This window comes from Nannospalax galili, unplaced genomic scaffold, assembly GCF_000622305.1.
Source record: "Nannospalax galili isolate Female #2095 unplaced genomic scaffold, S.galili_v1.0 scaffold2926, whole genome shotgun sequence".
NCBI lineage: Eukaryota > Metazoa > Chordata > Mammalia > Rodentia > Spalacidae > Nannospalax > Nannospalax galili.
Window position 1 is genome coordinate 87,978 of NW_008354709.1, and position 22,784 is coordinate 110,761.

Below are 22,784 nucleotides of genomic sequence, written 5' to 3' on the forward strand. Positions count from 1 at the left end.
GTAGTCAAAGACGGGTAAGATCTTCTGGGAAAAAGTCAACCTAAGACAGGGCGTAGCTGATGGAAGCTACGTGCCAATGATGGGTAAGGCTTTGCTCTGGCAGAAGACAACCTAAGACAGGCACGGTCCTTCTGTCCCAGATATATCATAATCTGGGGTTATAAAAATAAAAAGGAAGGGGGAGATGTCGGGAGCCGTTAATCATTCAGCTGTGTCAGGCTTGTTTACTGAGTGTGTGTTATGCACACCAGTATCTAATCTGCCTTATTAGGAGGAATATGTTTATATGGAGAGCCTCACAACACTTGCAATAGTGGAAGCCTTTGATCTGACCGCTCCCTGACCCTCAGATACAGGTGGGGAAGAACAGCAGTTCTAACTAATTGAGTTCTTCTGTATAAAAAGACAGTACTGAAATAAATCGAGGCTGCAGTATTCACTGTGAGCCCTCCCAAGCAGCATCTTTTCTGTCTCCTTTCCTTTCTTTCAATCCTCACTCCCCCTTTCAGGTACTGTCCGTTTTGGCCAGCTGGCACCAGCAACAAAGCAAACAAAACAAATAAACAAAACTTTGGGCTGGAGAGATGGCTCAGCAGTTAAGAGCACTGACTGCTCTTGCAGAGGACCCAGGTTCAATTCCAAGTACCCACACGGTGGCTAACAACCATCTGTCTTTAACTCCAGTTCCAGGAGAGCCGACCACCCTCTTCTGAACTCTATGGGCACAACAGGGGTGCACCTCCCTACATGCAGGCAGTACACACATACACATAAAAATAATGAATTAAGCCAGGCGTGGTGGCGCATGCTTTTAATCCCAGCACTCAGGAGGCAGAGGCAGGCGGATCTCTGTGAGTTCAAGGCCAGCCTGGTCTACACAGTGAGTTCCAGGACAGCTGGGGGCTGCAGGGAGACCCTGTCTTAAAAAGACAAAAAAACCCCAAAACAAATAAGTTCTAAGTATGCCTGATAGTTTTAAAGACAAGAGTTTTGCTATGTAGCCCAGGCTGGCCTTGAACTTACTCTCTTCCTGTCTCAATCTTCCAAATACAGGGATTACAGGCATGTGCCACCATGCCTGGCTTCAGACATAATACAATGAAACAAAATAGTTTACTGGTTTAGGCAACGTGTTGCCTTGGAATCCCAGTTAGTGTCATAGAGCACCAGCCCACAGCTTCCCATTGACCCCACACTAAGGAAGGAGCCTGGGCTGCTCTGCTGACAGGTCTATGAAATTCACTTCCTCAGTGTTTGTTTCCAGTGAGTCTCAGGTGCTCTGTGCCACTTCACTGTTTTGCTTCTTCCCTTAATCCACCTGGAAAATGCTCTTGTACAAATACTTTTCCTTTTCTTTTTTTTTTTTGGTCTTTTTCAGACAGGGTCTCCCTGTAGCCCCAGCTGTCCTGGAACTCACTATGTAGACCATTGAACTCACAGAGATCTGCCTGCCTCTGCCTCCCGAGTGCTGGGACTACAGGTGTGTGCCACCATGCCCAGCTACTTTTTTCTTTTTTTCCCTTCAGTTTTTTTGAGACAGGGTCTCACACTGTAGCCCAGGCTGACTTTGAACTTCTGGCACTGCTACCTGAGATTACTCTACAAATACTTGCTGACCAGAGGTAGGTATGGGGATACAGTCAGAGATCTCCTGACACTAAACAAGCATGCAAACAATAATCAGCATGGGTTTTCATAGATGGGAGAGTCAAGTTGTGAATATGGACAGAGAAAGAAGTTTCTTTCTGTATAAGAGCTTTGCAGGGTAGATACCTAAAAGGCAGAAAATGGGCAAAATGGTACTGAAGGCTAAGTATGAGTGCAGATGTGTGGCTCCTGGCACCTCCAGGAGAAATCCCCAGCTCCTGTGGCACTTCACCCAGGGCTTATGTTCTTAGGAAGAGCCTCACGAGGGAGGTGGGAGGTCTAATAGCTCAATCCAGAAAGCAAAACTTTTAGATGGCTAAGAGCAGCACCATACCATTTTGTGGATATTAAAATCTTTTCTTAGCTGGGTATGGTGGCACATGCCTGTAGTCTCAACACTCGGGAGGCAGAGGCAGGCGGATCTCTGTGAGTTCAAGGCCAGCCTGGTCTACATAGTGAGTTCCAGGACAGCTGGGGCTACAGGGAGACCCTGTCTCAAAAAGACCAAAAACAAAACAAAACAAAAGACCCCCATCTTTTCTTGGAGTTGAAGAGATGGCTTAGCAGTCAAGAGCACTAGCTGCTCTTTGAGGACCCTGGTTCAATTCCCAGTACCCACATGGCAGCTAACAACCATCCATAATTCCAGTACCTGGGGAATTCAACACCTGACCCCTAACAGGCATTGCATGCCATTGGTGCACTTAGGCAATATACCCAATACACATACAAAATAAAAAATAGCAAATAAAGTACTAAAAAAAACCTTTTTTCAAGCCACAAGATTGGTTCAGTGGGTAAAGAAAGATATTTGTTGCCAAGCTTTACCACCTGGAACCCACACAGTAGAAGGGGAGAATTGACTTATGCAAGTTTTCCTCTGACATCCACTTGCAATGTAGTACATATGTACACATATATGCCTACACACACACACACACACACACACACACAGAGACACACACAAAATTAATCTTTCTTAAAGAAAGATATTTGTTGCCAAGCTTTACCACCTGGAACCCACACAGTAGAAGGGGAGAATTGACTTATGCAAGTTTTCCTCTGACATCCACTTGCAATGTAGTACATATGTACACATATATGCCTACACACACACACACACACACACACACACAGAGACACACACAAAATTAATCTTTTTTTGAAACCATTTTTTTCCTTCCTAGTGCCTAGTAAATGCAGGTCATTTATTATTGTTCTTTGCATTGACCAAACCTTTTTTTTTTTAGATACAGGAAGAATTCAAGGTAACTATTTACTTCTTTACAGACAGGGTTTCCTTATAGCCTCAGCTGGTCTGGAACTTGCTATGTAGACCAGGCTGGCCTTGGTCTCAGAGATCTGCCTGCCTCTGCCTTCCAAATGTGTGCACTACCATGCCCAGACTAGGTAACAACTTTGAGACTTAACAGTATTTTGCTACTGGCTGTTAAGAATTATTCATGGTGAAAACAAAAACCAAAAAACAAAAACAAAAAACAATTATTCATGGTGGGTAGGCAACCTTGGAAGTAGAGCCTTTTCCAACTCTTCAATCAATGTTTTACCCTCGTGGGTGGGGTGGGCCTCCCAATTAACAAAGATTCAGCCACCGGATTAACCTAAAAACTGAGGTAACCAAAAACAAACCACCCTGAGATCCTGTACCAGGTCTGACCCTATCTGGTTCTTTCTGAGTGGCAGCAGCCATGGCCACCTGCTGTTTGAGAACGTGAGCTGCACCAAACACACTAACTTCTGATCAAAAGCCCTTCTGCCCACAGGGACTGGGGTCTGGGGGTGCTTTAGAAAGGCCTGTCACTGAGAACAGTAAGACATTTAACTCTTGGCTCATGTGCTCAGCTCCTAGAGTCTGCCTGGAGAGTTCATGGTTGATTTTCTGATTTTGAACCAAAAATGCTGACCAGACACCACGATGGTGACTAAAGCTCACTGATGGTCATTCCCAAGATACAGCATTATCACTTCTAAGCACATTAGGGTCACCTGCATAGGCAGAGAATTCTGAAAGCCATCATGTCTCCTGAGAGTTCAATTTCAATGTCAATTTTCCTAGCAAACGTGAGAATGTAGGTCCTCTCATGATGTATTTTGTTGTATTCCTTATGAGACAGGCTCTCAGTATCCCAGGCTGGCCTTAATTTCATGTAGCAGAAGATAATTTTTGTTTTGAGACAGGGAATCCTGTAGGTCCAGCTGGCTGGAACTCGTTATGTAGACCATGCTGGCCTTGATCTCACAGAGATCCACCTGCCTCTATCTCCCAAGTGCTAGAATTAAAGGTGTGTGTGCCACCATGCCTGGCTTTTTTTTTTTTTTTTTTTTTTTTTTTTTGTCTTTTTGAAGCAGGGTCTCCCTGTAGCCCCAGCTGTCCTGAAACTCACTATGCAGACCAGGCTGGCCTTGAACTCACAGAGATCCACTTGCCTCTGCCTCCCGAGTGGTGGGATTAAAGGCGTGCACCACAGTTTTTATAGTTAGCCACCACCCTCTTTTTTTTTTTGAGATGGAGTCTATGTTGCCCAGGCTGGTCTAGAACTTGTGAGTCAAGTGAACCTTCAGAGTGGGTGGGGCTAGAAGCAGTGTGCACCACCTAGCTCAGCTATAAAAGGCTTGGGCTAGCATGCTGGAAAGCTTTAGTTGTCAACTTGACACACCTGGATAGAGGGAGTCTCAAATGGGGAATTACCTCCATTGGACTGGCCTGTGTCCATGTATGTGGGGTATTTTCTTGATTTTTGAGTGATGTAGGAGGGCCCAGCCTACTGTAGGTAGTGCCACCCCTGGGCAGGTGATCCTGTATTGTATAAAAAAGCATGCTGAGCACGGGCCAGGGAAGCAAGTCAGTAAGCAGTGTTCCACCATGGCCTGTTGTGCTCCTGCCTCCAGGTTCCTGACCCGAGTTCCTACCTTGGGCTCCCTGTGACCTGGGAGATCTAAGCTAAATAAACCCTTTTCTCCCCAATATGGTACTGGTCAGAGTGTTTTGTCACGGCAATTGAAAGCAAACTAGAACAGGGGTAAAGGTGCTTCCTACCAAGCATGATGTCCTGAACTGAATTCCCAGGACCCCTGGTGGAAGAGAACCAATTCTTCAAAGTTGTCTTTTGACTTTGACACCAACATATATACACACAAAATAAATCAGTAAATGTAATAATAATAATAATAAAAGTTTGAGAACAGTTAGCAAAAAGCCGTTCATTTTAGTGCAGATTCTGGCATGCCCTCAGAGATCTGTTATGCACACAGGATTCCACAGACTGGTTTATACCTGGTTCTTTTCATTCAGTAAGTCTTGGAAATCTTTTTGGTTAATACATAGAGTTTACATGGACATTACATTTAACTGTATGGATTAACTGCTTAAATGGTTTTCAATCTTGAAACTGTAATCACTGAAGTCACTAGGAAAAATTATGAAGGGTCTAGGTTCATTTGTAATGCTGAAGAGTTGTTTGTTTCTACAAGAATTTTCTTTTTGGGGGGGGGCAAGGTCTCCCTGTAATCCCAGCTGGTCTGGATCACACAGAGATCCACCTGCTTCTGCTTCCCAAGTGCTAGGACTAACAGCATGCATTACTACGTCTGGAAAGAATTTTTTTAAGGTCTTACTATGTAGCCTTGGATGACTTGGTACTCACCAGGATCTGCTGGGATTAAAGGTATGGGCCAGCACACCTGGTTTGCAAGACTATTTAAAAACAATTAAAACACAAGTTTTATGTGTTTGCCTTCATGTATGTATGTGCACCACATGTGTGTCTGGTGTGCACAGAGACCAAAATAGGACAGCAGATCTCCTGAACTGGAGTTGTAGATAGTTGTAACCATGTGGGTGCTAGGAGCTGAACCCAGGTCCTCTGTAAGAGCAGCAAGTACTTATAACTACTGAGCCATCTCTTCAGCCCTGTTACAAGAATATATATATATATATATATATATATATGTTTTTGAGATAGGGTCTCCCTATAGCCCCAGCTGTCCTGGAACTCACTATGTAGACCAGGCTGGCCTTGAACTCACAGAGATCCTCCTGCCTCTGCCTCCCGAGTGCTGGGATTAAAGGCGTGAGCCACCATGCCTGGCAAGAATATTTTTAAATCTGGAAAAATAACACTTCAATGTTTAATAAACAGACCAGAAAGCTCAAATAAAATCACAAACCCCATAAACCTCAGGTCCTTCAACTGCAGTTGTACAAAGCTGTGCACTTCCCCAGACTCACCTGGTGCAGACACTTCCGAGCTTTGTCATACTCGCTCCTCAAGCAGTACGCACTGCCCAGGTTGAACAGCATCACAGTCCGGGCAGAGTTGACAGAACTGGGGTAGCACTGAGGGACACGCTTGCCAGCTGAGGAGAAAGTGTAGATACTGATGAAGAGGCTGTGCTGAGGACAAGGGAGCACCACTCCACTGCTGAGCACTCAGAATAAAGCACAGCACTATTCCTCAGGCTGACAGATACACGAAGGACACAAGAGATGCAGGGTCTAAATCTTTGGGATGCAGGCCAGGCTACTTAAGGATTTACAAAACTTCTTACTTACAGGATTCCATTGCTTCATTTTCACCCTTGTCTGATCCTACAAATACATGAAAATAAATCTGAGGGGCAGGACAACAGAGCATATCTTCTAAAAACCTAAGTTTGTTTATGAAGTGGAAACTTAATCTGTCATACTATGTACTTTCTGTGTAGTGGAAGTTCTATTAACAGATATCAGAATGCTGCCACTCACCACCACCCCAAGTGAGAGTTAACCTTAAAGTGAGTGCCACATAACTTCACTTCTTCAAAAACTTAAACATGGTTTCAAATTGTTTCAATATCATTATTTTAATCCCCTCCTGCATTGTGGAGTCAGCTCAAAAACAAAAACAAAGAAAAAATATTTATGTACAGTTTTAGAACCAAACCAAAATGAATCTTCTTAAGCCAGGTGAGCTGGCACAAATGCTTGTAATCCTAGCACTTGAAAGGCCCTGGCCAGAGTAATGACATGTGCCCAGGAGTTTGAAGTCAGTCAGGGTAAACAGAGGAACTATGTCTCTTAAAAAAGGAGGAAAAAAAATGAAGGAAGAAAGGAAGAAAAAAAGGGAAGAAGGAATGGAGGGAGAGGAGAGGGAATGGAAGGGAAGGGAAGAATCCTAACATTATTAGCCTTTAAATGTGAGAATTTACACCAGGTGATAATCAATTCCCAGGCTTATTTAACAAGCAATTACTATGTAGTTAAGTACAGCCAAAAATATGGAGAGCCGACCTGAAACTTCCTTCCCTTCACAACCATGCCCTTAAATCTCTATATATCCTGAATTATGACAGGGAGGAAGTGGCAACAGTGATCTGTTTTGATCAAATATGTCCTCATTAACCTTGGTCCTGCTCATTTGAAGAAATCCCTAAGGAGACATCAGTGACGTTCTCTGGGTTCAAGTGTGTGATAGCATCAGATATTCTATCCAGGGAGATGAGGGCTTCTGCAGCATATAAATGGCCCAAAAATCTGAAATGAAAAAGCAGATTCCAGACTGAAGAGCAGTTCACTGCAAAATTGCCCAATGTATAGTAACACTGAGTATTTTATATTAACATACACTGATTATGTTTCATATACTTCATGTCCTTGACTTGTAGCCTATTTAAGTATAGTGAATCAAGAGAAGGCTCTAAATTAAGAGATGCCATCTTCTGTAAAACATTTTAAGGGGGCCAGAGACATGGCTAATGACCTGAGTTCAATACTTTGGACCCACATGGTGAAAGGAAAAGAGCTGACTCCTGTAAGCTATCCCCTGACCCTTACATGCACACCATGACATGCACAATCCCCAACATTTGTATGAATAAACAAATGTAATTTTTAAAAAATGGAAGCTGGGGGGCTAGAGAGATGGCTCAGCAGTTAAGAACATTGACTGTTCTTGCAGAAGACCTGGGTTTGAATCCCAGCACCCACATGACAGCTAACAGCTGTCCGTAACTCCAGTTCCAGGAGATCCAACAGCCGCTTCTGTCTTCCATGGGCATTGCATGACGTGGGTACACTTACCCGCACGCAGTCAATACAGGCATACATATTAAAAAAAAAAAAATGACAACTAAAACATTAGGTAAGAATTTCTATTGTTAGTTTTTAAAGATTTTTAAATTTTATGTGTATGAGTGTTTTGCCTGCATGTATATAAGTGTACTATACGTGCGTAATGCCTACAGGATCCAGAAGAGGATGCTGGATCCCCTGGAACTAGATTTGTGGACAGTTCTTACATGCTATGTGGGTTATGGGAACTCAACCCAGGTCCTCTGCAAGAGCAGCCAGTGCTCTTAACCGCTTGCCATCTCTCCAGACTTGTTATTTTGTTAAAAATAATTTTATTTTTCAGACAGGGTCTCATTAGCCCAGGCTGTCTCAAACTCATTATGTAGCTGAGGATGACCTTTAAGTTCCAATGATTTTGTCTGCACCTCTTAAGTGCTAGGATTATAGGCACATGGGCTACCAAATTTTGGGTAGATGCTTGGGATTGAACCTAGGTCTTCATACTACGCAAGCATTCTACCAACTAAGCCACATTTGTAGCCTTGTTTTTAGACAAGTACACAAGTTGGCCTTGAATGCAAAGCAATCAATCCTTCTGTACTAATCTGAGTTCTGGGATTACAGAATGAGCTACCATGGCTTGTTCTTTTTTTTTTTTTTAAAGGCTTTTTGAGACAGGGTCTCCCTGTACCCCCAGCTTGCCTAAAACTTGCCATGTACGCCCCTTGATCTCACAGAGACCTACCAGCCTCTGCTTCCCGAGTGCTGGGATTAAAAGCATGCGCTACCACGCCCAGTGGCTTGGTCTTTTTTAATATTTTATTATTTTTATTTTATGTGTATGTGCGTATTGCCTGCATGTAGGTAAGTGCACCTGTGTCGTGCAATGCCCTTGGAGGTCAGAAGAGGCAGTCAGATCCCCTGTAACTGGAGTTGTGAGCCGCCATGTGGGTGCTAGGATTCAAACCTGGGTCTTCCGTAAGAACAACCAGTGTTCTTAACTGCTGAGCCATCTCTCCAGCCCCGCTTGTTTGTTTTTAAAACGACAGATCTCAAGTAGCTCAGGCTGGCCTTGAACTTTCTTTTCTCAATTTTTAAAAAATTTTATATGTATGCATGTATTGCCTTCATGTAGGTAAGTGCACCCATGTCGTGTAGTACCTGCGGAGGTCAGAAGAGGCTGTTGGATCCCCTGGGACTGGAGTTATGGACAGTTGTTAGCTGCCATGTGGGTGCTAGGATTCGAACCTGGGTCTTCTGCAAGAATAACCAGTATTCTTAACCACTGAGCCATCTCTCTAGCCCCGGCCTTTAACTTTTGATCCTTCTGCCTCTATCTCTTAAGTACTGGTATGATAGTCATGAGCCACCATGCCCAGTGAGAAATTTTTATAACTAGTTACTTTCCTAATATACACACTACTGGAGAGGAAAAAGAAGCAATACGTACTACAGATTAACGTGAAACCTTGAAATAAACAAATGAAAAGCACAGAGGCTACATCATACTTACTTAAGAGACCCTGACAGCTTGGGCTGCTGAAGAAGTTTATCTGCATGATTCAAAGCCATGAGGTTATCACCCAAGGCCAAAGCCACATAAGCACTGCAAGCGAGTATGGAACACCTAGAATATAAAGGAGAAGGCCAAAACCTTGAGTCAAAAAACTGACAATGGCTGTATCTGCTAAATAGGGGGAATGTCTTAATTATAGCTAAGGCAGAGGACTGCTGTGACTTTGAGGCCATCCTAGATTACAGAGTAAGACTGCCTCAGAAAAATGAAACCAAAAAGTTCACATCGGGCTCATGCTTATAATCCCAGCACTTGGGAGGCTAGTCAACAAGAAAGAGAGGAAGCTATGACAATATGGTAAGAATTAGGGGGATGGGCCTGTGAGATGGCTCAGCAGGTAAGGGTATTTGCTGCAAAGAGTGACAATCTGAGCTAGATTCCCCACATGGTAGAAAGAGAGTGCCATCTCCTATGCTTTGTCTTCTGAACTCCTCATGTACACTTGTGGCATGCATGCACCACATGCACAGAAAATGTTAAAAAGTGGGGGAGGGGGTCTGGAGAGACGGCTCAGTGATTAAGAGAGCACGCACTGCTCTTGCAGCAGACCCCAGATCTGGTGGCTTACAACCCCCTGTAACTCCAGCTTCAAGGAGATCCAATACCTCTGGCCTCTGTGAACACCTGAACTCAAGCGCACACACCACTCACCTAATTAAAAAAATAAATTTTTTATTTTTATTTTTTGGTCTTTTTGAGACAGGGTCTCCCTGTAGTCCCAGCTGGCCTGGAACTCACTATGTAGACCAGGCTTGCCTTGAACTTACAAAGATTTGCCTGCCTCTGTCTCCGAAGTGCTGGGGTTATAGGCATGGGCCACCATACCTGGCTTAAAAATAAGTCTTAAGAATGAGGGTGATAGGTAACATCACCATGTGACCATCTGAAGCAACCTGGTTCTGTCAATCATCTTTAACACTCACCCAGTTGATCCCAACTATACCCAAAAAGAGCTATTAATGAATCCTTTCATCTTAGCTTAATGTACAAAGTTCTCAGTACCTGTTAGTAACTCTGTAGCACTTCTGTTTTGTAATGCTGGGGATTACATGTACATGCTAGGTAAGTGATCTACTCCTGAGCTCACCGTGAAGCCCAGGCTGGCCTCAAACTTGAGGCTATTCCATATCTGCCTCTCCAGTGCTGGGGTTACAATATGTGTTACCATGCCTGCAAAGTCATCTATATTTTGTTTCTTTGAGACATCTTACTCAGTAGCACAAATTGTCCTTAAATTTACTATACAGTTTATTGAGGCCTTAGAATTGAGCCTCTCAAAAGCTGGAATTATAGGCATGAACTACCATGCCAATTTCTTTTGGGTTTTATTTTTCTGAGACAGGGTATTACTCTGTAGTCTAAGATGGCCTCAAAGTCACGACAATGCTCGAACTTCTTGTGTGCTGGGATTATAGGTGTGAGCCACCATACAAGGCTTTCTCTAATTTTTCAGATTTATTTTAATCATGTATATACTTGTGTGCCTCTGGTGGGGGGGTATGTACATGTGAGGTACAGGTATTTGAAGAGGCCAGAAGAGGGCATTGGATCCCCTGGAGCTGGTGTTACAGGTGGGAGTGAGCTGGGAACTGAACTTGGATAGGTCCTTTACAAGAGCAGTAAGCAAGCGCTCTTAACCACTGAGCCATCTCTCTAGCTCTAATTCTTGATAAACAACAGTGTCAAGAGTAATTTAAGGCTGGAGATATAGCTCAATGGTAGAACACTTGCCTAGTACAGGAAAGGCCCCAAATTCAATCCCTAGTACCACAAAAAGAAAAAAAAGGACTGGTGGTTAGAATGAAAAATGTCCTGCATAGGGTCATATAGTTGAATATTTGGTCCCCAGTTGGCAGTGCTGTTGGGGAGATTATGTAACGTTTGGGACACGGAGCTTTGCTCAAGGAAGTAGGTCAATAGGAACTGGTTTGAGGTTTTATAGCCTCTCCTGCTACCTTCATGTGGATGCAGTGTAATCAGTCAGCTTCTTGTTCCATGCTTTCCCTGCCTACTGTCATGGCTTCCCTGCCATGGCAGACTGGGTACTTCTGAAACTATAAGCTAAAATAAACCCTTTCTCTTCTAAGTTGCTTTTGATTATTGTAGTTTATCATAGCAACAGAAAAGCAACTAATATAAAGACTAAAAAATATACTGAATAGCCAGGCATGGTGGCACACATCTTTAATCCCAGCACTCGGGAGGCAGAGGCAGACAGAGCTCTGTGAGTTCAAGACCAGCCAGTTCCAGGTCAGCTGGGGCTATAGGGAGGAGACCTGGTCTCAAAAAAGCCAAATTAAAAAAAAGAAAAAAAAATAAATAAAAGCAGGTCTAGGATCAATGAGATAGCTCAGCCAGCAGAAGTACTTGTCATACAACCTTGATGACCTGAATTGAATCCCCAGAACCTAAATAAAGGTGGAAGGAGATAACTGACTCCATAAACTTGTTCTCTCACACCAAGTAGAATCCCCAATAATAATAAATAAAAAAAGTTTAAGAAATAAAAATAGATCTAGCAGCTAGGCAGTAGCATGCATACATTTATAATCTTAGCACATGAGAAGCGAAGACAAGAGAATCAGTAGGTTCAAGGCCAGACTCAGTTATATAGTGACACTCTGGGCTATCTGAGACCCTATTTCTAACAAAGCAAAACAAAACAAAACAAAACATGTCTAGCTAAGGAGGTGGCATTACTAGATTGCTTGAATATTAACTATAGCACAAAGCAATCTTAAAGCCATGCCAAACTGAAGTGAGATCTGAATGGTCGATAATGACTCAACTTGGGAGTTTTGAGTTATGTTTACAAATTATATTCTTATTTCACATATTCTTTTCATTTACTTATTTTGTGTGTGTGTGCATGTGTGTATGGTGTATGTGCATTTGCACAGCACATGTAGTGGTCAGAGGCCAACTTCTGAGAGCTGGTTTTCTCTTCCTACTATGTTGGTCCTGGGGACCAAATTCAGATTGTCAGGCTCAGGCAAGCACCTTTACCTGCTGAGCCATATATTACTGATGTGTGTTCATGCTGTAATTTCAATATATAGAAGAATATAACCCATCACAGCACTACAGGTTTCTCATGCTTTGAAATAAGTTAGAAATGGCCCTTTTGGTAAGGAAGCAGAGCTTGGTAAATTCAGAAGTGGTCTACTGTTTCCTCTTTACTTGTTCATTCTTGATTGCTGCACTCTTAGAAAATGATCCACTCGAAAGAAGTCGGTCCTTCAATTCCTAGGAACAGCATAGTAGACAAGTCTTGGAAAAGGCACAAGGAAGGAAACAGGTTTATGGCTTGGGCTGGAGGGACTGTCTAATACAGTTCTGGCACCACCAATGCAGAACCTGAGATCCAAAGTGCTCAGACACATTCTCCAGCTTAGAGTGTGGGTCAGTCAGGACTAATGCTCAACTCTGGACTCCCAGTCACTGCTCTTCTTACCTGATTGCATTGCTTCTCTGTCAAGTCACAGGTCTACCCCAAAAATGAAGTAGAAAGAACACATGACACTGCAACTTTCTAAGGTCTAGGTACACATAACACAGATCCTAGAACCATTTGCTTATTAATCACTTTTTTTGAGATAGAATCTTGCTATGTATCTCAGGTTGGTCTTGAACTTGTCATACAGTTCATGCTGAACTTGAACTCTAAACCCTGCTGCAGCCTCCCAAATGCTGATGTCTTTTTTTTTTTTTTTAAAGATTTATTATTATTTTATGTGCTTGAGTACACTGCCTCCATGTATTGTTAACTGTACCCATGTCGTGCAATACCCATGGAGATCAGAAGATGGTGTAGGATCCCCTGGAACTGGAGTTATGGATGGTTGTTAGTTACCATGTGGGTGCTGGGAATTGAACCTGGGTCCTCTGCAAGAGCAGCCAATGCTCCTAACCACTGAATCATCTCTCCAGCCCCCAACTGATGTCTTGTTTAAAAAGAAAACTAAACTTAATTCAAACACTACAAAGAATTTTGAATACTTTGGTATTGAGTATCTATTTTTAAATCTGAAACCTCTTCAAGGAATCTGGTACTATGAAAGCAGACAATAAGCACCATTTAGGAAGGCATTCTCTAGTTGACCTGGGTCTCCAAGAGCTGGCTTTAAGAAAAGGTTGCCCTAAGCTGGGTGTGATGGTGCACACCTTTAATCCCAGCACTTGGGAGGCAGAGGCAGGTGATCTTTGTGAGTTTGAGGCCAGCCTGGTCTACACAGTGATTTCCAGGACAACTGGGGCTACAGGGAGACCCTGTCTCAAAAAGACAAAAAAAAGAAAAGGCTGCCCCGAGGCCATGGTCCCTGGGGAAGACCATCTCCTGGCTAGAAGATTCAAAGACAGGGGAGGGAGGCACTGGTTAGCTAGGCATATTCCATTTTCAGAAACAAGTCAATGATTTAAGTCTGTGTGATAATATGAGGTAGCCTAATTTTTCCTTTTGGCCTGTTTTTATTTCACTGTATTTGATCAATTGATTAAGTGGTGTTTTGAGACAAGGTCTCATGTACTTTAGGCTATAGCAAACTCACTATACATCCAAGGATGATCTGGAACTTCTAATCTAGCCTCCATCCCCCAAGTGTTGGAAGTATAGGCTTGTGTCACGATGCCTTATTTTCATTTTTAAAGAACTTGTAATTTTATTTCATTTTGATTCATTTATGTTCATGAGTGTTTTGCCTGCATGTATGTAAATGCAAGGTTGTACAATGCCCACAGAGACCAGAAAAGGGGATGGATCTGCAGGAACTGAATTTAGGAATGGTTTTTAGCCACCAAGTGGGTGCTGGCTGAGAACCAACTTAGGTCATCTGCAAGAGCAGGCAATTCTCTTAACTATTGAGCCATCTCTCCAATCCACCTTGTCTTTATTTATTTATATTTTATTTTGAAGCACAGTCTCACTATATAGCAGTGGTTAGCCTCAAATTCACAGAAATCTCCTGCCTCTGCCTCCTGAATGCTGGGATTAAAGGTACATGCCACTATACCTGGCCTTTATTAACTGTTTTAAAGTCAGGGTTTCATACTCCAGACTTGCCTGCCACTTGTTATGTAGCTTAGGATAACCCAAACTTCTGATCTTCCTGTCTCCACTTTCTGAGTGCTGAGATTACAGATGTGTGCCACTGCACCTGGGTTATGTGGTGCTGAACCAACCCAGGGCTTTTTGGTTGCTGGGCAAGCACTCTCCCTATTGAGCTACACCTCCAGTTCTCTTGTTTTTATTTTTATCAAAAAAAGTTTAACATTTATTTTGTGTATGTATATGGGCAGAAGGAGCATACATGCCACAACACATGTGTGGAGGTCAGAGGACAATCTGCAGGGTTGGTTCTCCATACCATGTGGGTTCTGAGGATTGAATTCAGGTTATCCATCCACTGAGCTATCTTGCCTCCTTCCCTACTTCCCTTTTATTTAAAAAATGGCACTATATCTCCATCTATTCAGGAAGTACACAGATAGAGGAAAGAGGATGGTAAGTTTGAGATGACCCTGGGTTACAGAGTAAGTTTAAAACCAGTCTGGCATTGGGTATGGTGGCACACACGTTTAATCCCAGCACTTGGGAGGCAGAGAGGCAGGCAGAGCTCTGTGAGTTCAAGACCAGTCTGGTTTATATAGCAAGTTCCAGGCCAGCTGGGGCTACAGGGAGACCCTGTCTCAAAAAGACCAAAAAAACCAGTTTGGGGTTTAAACAATGAGATACTGACTTCAAAAAAAAAAAAAAAAAGACACACAGAGTGTCTACCACATATATGTACTGTTCACAAAGGAAAAGTAAAACCAGATTTATTTATTTTGCATTTAGGACTGAATTCAGGCCCTTGCACATGCTAGGCAAAAACAAAATGTCTCCAGAGGTTCAAGAAAACCATCATGAATGTATGCAGGAACAATGGTCACAAAGTTCATGTTTATCTGTGACTCCAAGGACTGAAGAAAAAAGATAAGTTCCTTCAAAGAAGCAGCCAGGCGCGGTGGTGTACAGGTGTGGTCCCAGCACTTGGGAGGTAGAGGCAGAGGCAGGAGCATAAATTTCTGTGATTTCAAGGCTAGCCTGGTTTATATAGTGAGCTGCAGGGAGACCCTGTCTCAAAAGGCCAAAAAAAAAAAAAAAAGCAGAAGCACAAGACAGACTCATGCCTTTAATTCCAACACTCGGGAGGCAGAGGCATGTAGATCTCTATAAGATGGAGGCCAGTGTGGTCTGCATAGTGAGTCCCAGATCAGCTGGAGCTACAAGAGGACCCTGTCTCAAAAAGACCAAAAAAACAAATCAAACAAAACCCAAATCCATACACACAAAAACAAAAGTAGACACACAGAGATTCCTACATTTATATCGTTATCTCACCATTTTCTAGTGCGTACTTAACAGGTAACTGTGGAAGATATGGGGCACGAGGCTAGAGTACATGTTAAGGCCAGCATGGACTGTACGAAAAGACCTTGTTTCAAGGGTAGAAAAAAAAAAAAGGGTTAGGCCTTAGAAATTAGGTTCTACAGGTACACCCAGAACCTCTTTTCCTGTCCACAGCCAGAGGGCTGTTCAGGCTCCAGGTCCTGGAGCCCAGGAAAAGACCACCTCAGGCGGGCTTACTGGGAAAAGCCTGCCCTGGCCTCTCTCGACAGTAGGTGGGCTATTAATGCTCCAGTCCACTGTCAAGTCCACTTTGGGTCTAGAAATCAGTCATGTAAGATTTTGCTGCAGGATGCGTTTTCCAGCAAGTCCACATCATAGCTCTGTATAAGAAAGTAAACACATTTCCCTCAACTTTTACTATATCATACCAAATCTTTTTTAAAAAATTTTATTTATTATTATTTTTTATTTTATGTATATTCGTGTGTTGCTTGCATGTAGGTAAGTGCACCCGTGTCATGCAAAGCCCTCAGAGGTCAGAAGAGGCTGTCGGATCCCCTGGGACTGGAGTTATGGATAGCTGTTAGCTGTCATGTGGGTGCTGGGATTCAAACCTGGGTCTTCTGCAAGAACAACCAGTGTTCTTAACTGCTGAGCCATCTCTCCAGCCCCATCACACCAAATCTTAACATGATAAAATATCCTATCAGCAAAACCAACCTATTAAAACATTTAAATGTTAATATAAGACTGGGGCTAGAGGTGAGTGAGGATCAGTGGTAGAGAGCTTGTCTAAAATGTCCAAGGCCCTGGTTTGGTCCTTAGCATGACAAATGAGCAAACTTGGTGGCTGGCATTCTGATTTAGGCCCATGAAGATTAAGTCAGTTTTGCTGCCCCAAACTGACACCAGCTTTTATGATTCCTTTCTTCTGGTGCCTTATAATCCACTCCAGGTCACTCCTCAGTGCCCTTTTACACTGTTTCTTGTTAGAAAACAGTAATTCCTGCAGGCTCTGAACAACAGGAAGAAACATATATGGCTCTATCTACTAAGCCCCTGAAGAAATCACTTTACTTGTGATCATTACTACTTAAAATACCTCCCATCCCCAGCACACACTATGGCCGAGTCACTGATCTGTTTTACCAGACGCTCAATGGCTATGACAGCTCAGCAGACTAGAAGAACAAGAAGGCAAGGGCACAGACACTCTAGCCTCTGCTCCCTGTGGAGAATTTGACAAACCCTCCCTTCACCCTGCACATGGTAGAGGAGTTAGCCCTAGGTCTTCAGATCACAGCCATAGAAAAAAAGGAAGGAAGGAAAGCAGGAACTTTTTCCTTAAGACACCGAACTACATCAGCTACACAAGAGTAGACACTAAAAATTGTCAGATATATCCTGGGGGCTACATGAATGCAGCCCAAATATCTGAGATATCAATCCTCAGTAAAGAAGCTACATGGGCAAAATCCAGTCAACTACCATTTGTCAAAAGAAAACACATTTACAATGAAATTTTGTAGCAAACATCATTTGAAAAATTGGCTAATAAGACTCAATACATTTTTTTTTTGTCTTTTTTGAGACAGGGTCTCCCTGAAGCCCCAGCTGTCCTGGAGCTCATGAGTGTAGGCCAGGCTGGCATTCAACTCACAGAGATCCACCTGCCTCTGCCTCCTGAGTGCTGGGATTAAAGGCGTGAGCCACCATGCTCAGCTGCCTTTCAGCTCTTAAACCTGTAATCCCAGTACTGGGGAGGCTGAAGCAGGAAGGTTATTATGGGTTATGAGACTTTGTACCAAAACAAAACAAAAAAACCTCCAAATAAACCAACCCTTTAAAAAACCATTGAAATGGGGAGGAGGAAGGCTGGGTCTAAAAGGAGCAATCTAAACAACAGGAGACTATGGCCATCACCCTGCATGTCTCCTATATGCCACCTTCACTCTTGGGGGTGCAGTGGGAGACTCAAAGAAACAGGATTCCTTGAGTACACTAAAACTGCCTATAATATTTATATGATCAACCATTTATTAACTTTGTATTCTTTTCTAAACACTGAACCATGGGAGGTCCTTCCAATCGAATGGAAAATAATTCAATGGGTGTCACATTAGGATCTGAAGGAACTACTTAACCTTCCATAATTTATATTTGTATAACAGCTTAACTAGGCTTAATTGTTTGGTCAGAACATTTCCTTTTATCCATTTTGGGGCCTCCTATTAAAAATGACTAATTAAATTAAGAATTCATTTTTTATTTTGTTTGCTTTGCTTTAATTTCGCGTGAAGACATTCCCCATGCTAGTTCCAACACTGTTTCCTATTCTCTACTAGATCTGCTGTGCTCTTTTCCAGATCCCAGAGTCCTCCATCTTTTTACAAAGACATTTTATTTTTAATTATGTGGGTATATGTGTGTCAGTGTGTGGGTATATACATGTGAATATAAGGTGCCCAAGGAGGTTATGGAAGGTTGTTTACGACCTGGTGGGTGCTGTCCTCTGCAAGAAGAGCTAGTGCTCTTAACCACTGAGCCATCTCTGTAATCCCTCCTTCCCCAGAATTTGTTTATTTTTATTATGTGTACTGAGTGTATTGCCTGCACGTATGTAAGTGCACCTATTGCCAATGGAGGACAGAAGAGGGCATTGGATCTCCTGGAACTGGAGTTATAAACACTTGTTAGCTGTCATGTGGGTGCTGGGAACTGAACCCGGGTCTTCTGCAAGAGCAGCCAGCGCTCTTAACTGCTGAGCCACCTCCTCTTCAGCCCCCAGCCCAGAATACTTTTGAAAATAATTTTGACTTAATACAATCTCATAGCCACCTACTTTTGGAAAACATACTTTAGCTTACTTAGAATCAATTTAAAACAATGTTTTATTTATTATTTTTATTTTTTTATGTGTATGAGTATATTACCTGCATGTATGTAAGTGTACCCAGACCATGCAATGCCCACAGAGGTCAGAAAAGGGTGCTGGATCCCTTGGAACTGTAGTTACCAATGGTTGTTGGCCTCCATGTAGGTACTGTGAACTGAACCTGGATCCTTTGCAAGAACAGCCAGCGCTCTTAACCATGGAGCCACCTCTCCAGCCTCAGAAACAATTTTTTTTTGATTTGTATTCATTCATTTACATATGAAAAACCTGGAGATTGTGATCCTATATTATAAAATATAGTCATCAGAATAGTTATGATAATTTACTGCATATTAGCTATGTTGGAAATAGGAAATGGCTTTGCATTGGTGTCTCGGGTATTACTGAGCACAAGGGGTCAAATATAATAGTCCATATAAACTAAACTTTACATCTGCCACACACATTTTTCGATCACATAAAAGAATTTAGGTCAGAAATAGATGAAATCTTTTAAGAACCCCATAATATCTTAACAAAGCAGGAATGCAGTCAGGCTCTTTAAAAAGACAGCTGGTTCCTGCCTCACAACTGCCCTTTAAATACCCAACTCCTTTTAGAGCTCTGAAATTAAGATCAAATCTTTCAGTACTCCTTCCTTCTGCCATGTGTCTCCATATTACCTCTGCTACTGACTTGCACATCAGTCCTTTGCAAATATGTACCCTGAGGCTCCTTCTAAGCCTGTTCCATTTCCCTTTTCTCATCTGCTCTACAAGGGGTGGCGGGGGGTTGGTTAATATATACCAGAGAACCTGTCTTTGCCTCATGTTATGATGATGGGCTTCTTTATGGCGATCCTTTGCCTCTTTCCATAGAAAGAGGGAAGCCATTTTATTTTCTCTGAAAATCACCAACTGTCCTTCGAAGGCGCATAGAAAATAAGAGCTGTGCTATTAAGGCACAAAATTCTGAGTGGAATCCACATTGTATGTGCCCTTTTTGTCAGTATCATTCTTAGAAGGTGAATTTAAATTACACAACTCTAGTGGAGGCCTGACGGCTGGTACATGCCTATAATCCCAGCACTTAGGAGGTGGAGGTAGGAGGATCAGGGTCATCTTTGGCTACACAGCAAATACAGGCCAGTCCCTGACTCCAAACAACAAACAAACAAACAAACAGCTGGTTGTTGATCACCCAGTGGGTAAAGGCACCTGCTGCCAAGCCTGGTGATGACTTGAGTTCAATTTCTAGGACTCATAGGGTGGAAAGAAAGAACCAGCTTCAGAACATTGTCCTCTGACCTCCATGCACACGTTTACACACATACACACACACACACACACACACACACACACACACACACACACACACACGCATTAAAAGAACTATAAAACAAAACCCCAAAACTCCCCAACAAAACAAAACTGCACATTAAGTGCAGGAGCGATAAAGTTCCAGAGAAGGAACAGGAGGAAAAAATTAGTACTCATTCAAATACAGCTGTAAAAATTATGTCACATTTGAAAAATAGTTTCAAATCCTTCAAGGATTCTGCTTAAATGCATAGGATGATGCTCACTGCAGTAATATTTGTGACACACAGACTGAAAACATAAAGCACTTAACACCAAAGCATTTAAGTAAATGTCATTCATTTTAGTGAATTTCTATGAAGCCAAGACAGAGGATAAAACAGAGCTTTATAAGGATACAGAACCGTATCTATAGACATGCTTTCAACACGAATAGATACGAAGGCTCTTCACCACACCATCCCTTAGGCAGGGTCTGAGTATCCCAGGTTGGCTTCCAGCTTGTCATCATCCTCCTGTTCCTGTTCGGGACTCAGAGGGCTGGGATTATAGGTGTATTGTATTTTGTCCTTCAAAGATCTTTCCTCACTTAGCTTTTACCTTGTTTCTGTCAAGATCTGGAGCTCTGTGGAACCTACATAATTACTAGTGTAAATAAAAATAAGCACTGTACACTCCTACGCTAGGACAGGGTGGAGGACTGTCACTAGAAGGTCATCTAAGAAGCCAGGCAGTGGAGGCCTCTCTCAGGGGAGAAGAGACAGCACTGAGGCATGACACTTTACAGCATACGCTCTGCTCTGGATATGAAATGTACTCACGGCTGTGCAGGAGGTTGAGAGGTAACTGGATCATGAGGGTTCTGATCTAATAATAGATCGATTAATCTACTGATGAAGTAATAATCTGATGGCATTATTGGACACAGTGGAAACTTCTAGAGGTAGAGCCCACTTTGAAAAGTCATATGGGGCTGGAGAGATGGCTCAGCGGTTAAGAGCACTGTCTGCTCTTGCAGAGGACCTGTGTTCAATTCCCAGCACCCACATGGTGACTAATAACCATCTCTAACTCCAGTTCCAGGGGATCAGATGCCCTCTTCTGGCCTCCAGACACTTCACCCACTTCACTCATGTGCAACACACACACACACACACACACACACACACACACACACACACACACACAGAGAGACACACACATACACATAAAATAAAAAATTAAAAAGAAAAATTAATTCAGTCAGGGAGACCATATCTATAATCCCAGCCCTTAAGAGGTAGTGGCAAGATCATTCTACTAAGTGAAAGAAGCTCGGCATAGACAAACAAGCTCTCACTCACACATGGAGTCTTAACAAGATGAATTTTGAACACGACGGCTTATGCCTATAAACCTCAAACCTGAGGACTGAGGCAGGACATTGTGAGTACAAGGCCAGCCTGGGCCACAAACTGAGAACTTGTCCGAAATAAATATGTAATTATATAAATACATACTTGAATCTCAAAATGTCTTTTTTTTGTGTTACTAAGGAACTGAACTTGAGCCTTACTCATGCTAGGTAAGCTCCCTATCATGAAGCCACATCCCGGGCCCCTTCTACTGTCTGCCTGTTTCCTGGCCACTGTGAGATAAGCAATTCTTTCTACCACACCTTAACTTCCATGATGTTCTGCCTCACTTCAGGCTCAAAGGAATAAACCAAATGGCAATGGGCAGAATCCTCTGAAAACATGGGCCCAAATCAATCTTTCATCCCTCAAGTTGCTTTACTCAGCATTTTCTGACAGGGATGAAAAGCTAATATACTTATAAACTTTTATACTACTGTTATGGATATTACTATACAAAAATAAAGATAAATCTTTGTTTCATGGTGCCAAAGACAGGATCTATAGCCTCAAACATCCTAAGCCATGTGCTTTACCACTGTCACATACCTAGTCCCTAGATAAACCCTTAAATATGAAATACCATTGATTCTATAAACAGACACATCTCTAGAAGGTATCAGGTATAGGGCCAGCAAAATAGCTAAATGGGTAAAGGCACTTGCCACCAAGCCTGATACACACATATCACAGTACACATGTATAGGTCAGAGGGCAACTTTCTGGAGTCTGTTCTCTCTTTCTACTATATGGGTTCCAGAAGTTTAACTCAGGTCATCAGGCTTGTGCAACAAATGCCTTTACTTGTTGAACCATCTCACTGGTCCAGTGTTTTGTTCATTTATTTTTTTCCTCCTCAGTTCTTGCTTTTCTGTTTATAAAGCCAGTATCACTTTACTCACCTCACTGGAAAACTTACTCTTCTTCATATTATCCCAAAAGACCCAATTAAAGTCTTTTAACTAGGGGTGGGGATATAATTCAAAGGTGGTGATCAAGCACTTGTTGTCCCCTCCAACCCCCGGCCTTCAGTTCAAAGCTAAATTTACAGAGGTTGGGGAGATGGCAGAGTCAGTAGAAGCACTTGTTGTGAAAGTGCAAGTACCAACCTTCAGATCGCCAGCACCCATGTGAAAAGCCAGGTATGGATGCACATACCTCTAACCTCTGTATTAGGAGGATGGGGGTGGAGGGGTGAGGCAGGGATGTGATTGCTGGGATTTACAGTACAGTATAATGGTTAAAAGATGGTGTGATGAGGAGGTCCCAGAGAGTGGTGCAGGCATGTGGTCTAACACTTGATAATTTGATCAATATAATAAAATCACCAATATAATAGAGGTAAAAGTCAGTGTACTTATTTTAACAGATACGATGCTCATTGTGCTTAGATACTCACTTTAAGTTTTCTAGTTCTTGTTTTCTCAAAGGAGAAGAAGGTGGAGCTGGAATGAATTTATCCCCATCATGGCTTTTACTGCTAAAATAGAGAAAGACTCAAACAGGAAAAGAAAC

General features: G+C 42.5%; 1 protein-coding gene across 4 annotated transcripts in view; it reads right to left on the bottom strand.

Annotated features, from left to right (window-relative positions):
* Cnot10 (CCR4-NOT transcription complex subunit 10) overlaps positions 1-22,784 on the bottom strand; it is an 85,197-nt gene that overhangs the window by 5,892 nt on the left and 56,521 nt on the right. Inside the window, exons 13-17 of one of the 4 annotated variants that reach the window (XM_008851930.2) lie at positions 22,669-22,746; positions 9,231-9,344; positions 7,050-7,180; positions 6,221-6,256; positions 5,897-6,024 (exon numbers count right to left, since the gene is read on the bottom strand). In XM_008851930.2, coding sequence (XP_008850152.1) covers positions 5,897-6,024; positions 6,221-6,256; positions 7,050-7,180; positions 9,231-9,344; positions 22,669-22,746 — 487 coding nt within the window. Of the gene's footprint in view, positions 1-5,896; positions 6,025-6,220; positions 6,257-7,049; positions 7,181-9,230; positions 9,345-22,668; positions 22,750-22,784 lie in introns of all 4 variants that reach the window. The other 3 variants (XM_008851929.2, XM_008851932.2, XM_008851933.2) reach the window with 3 other exon arrangements.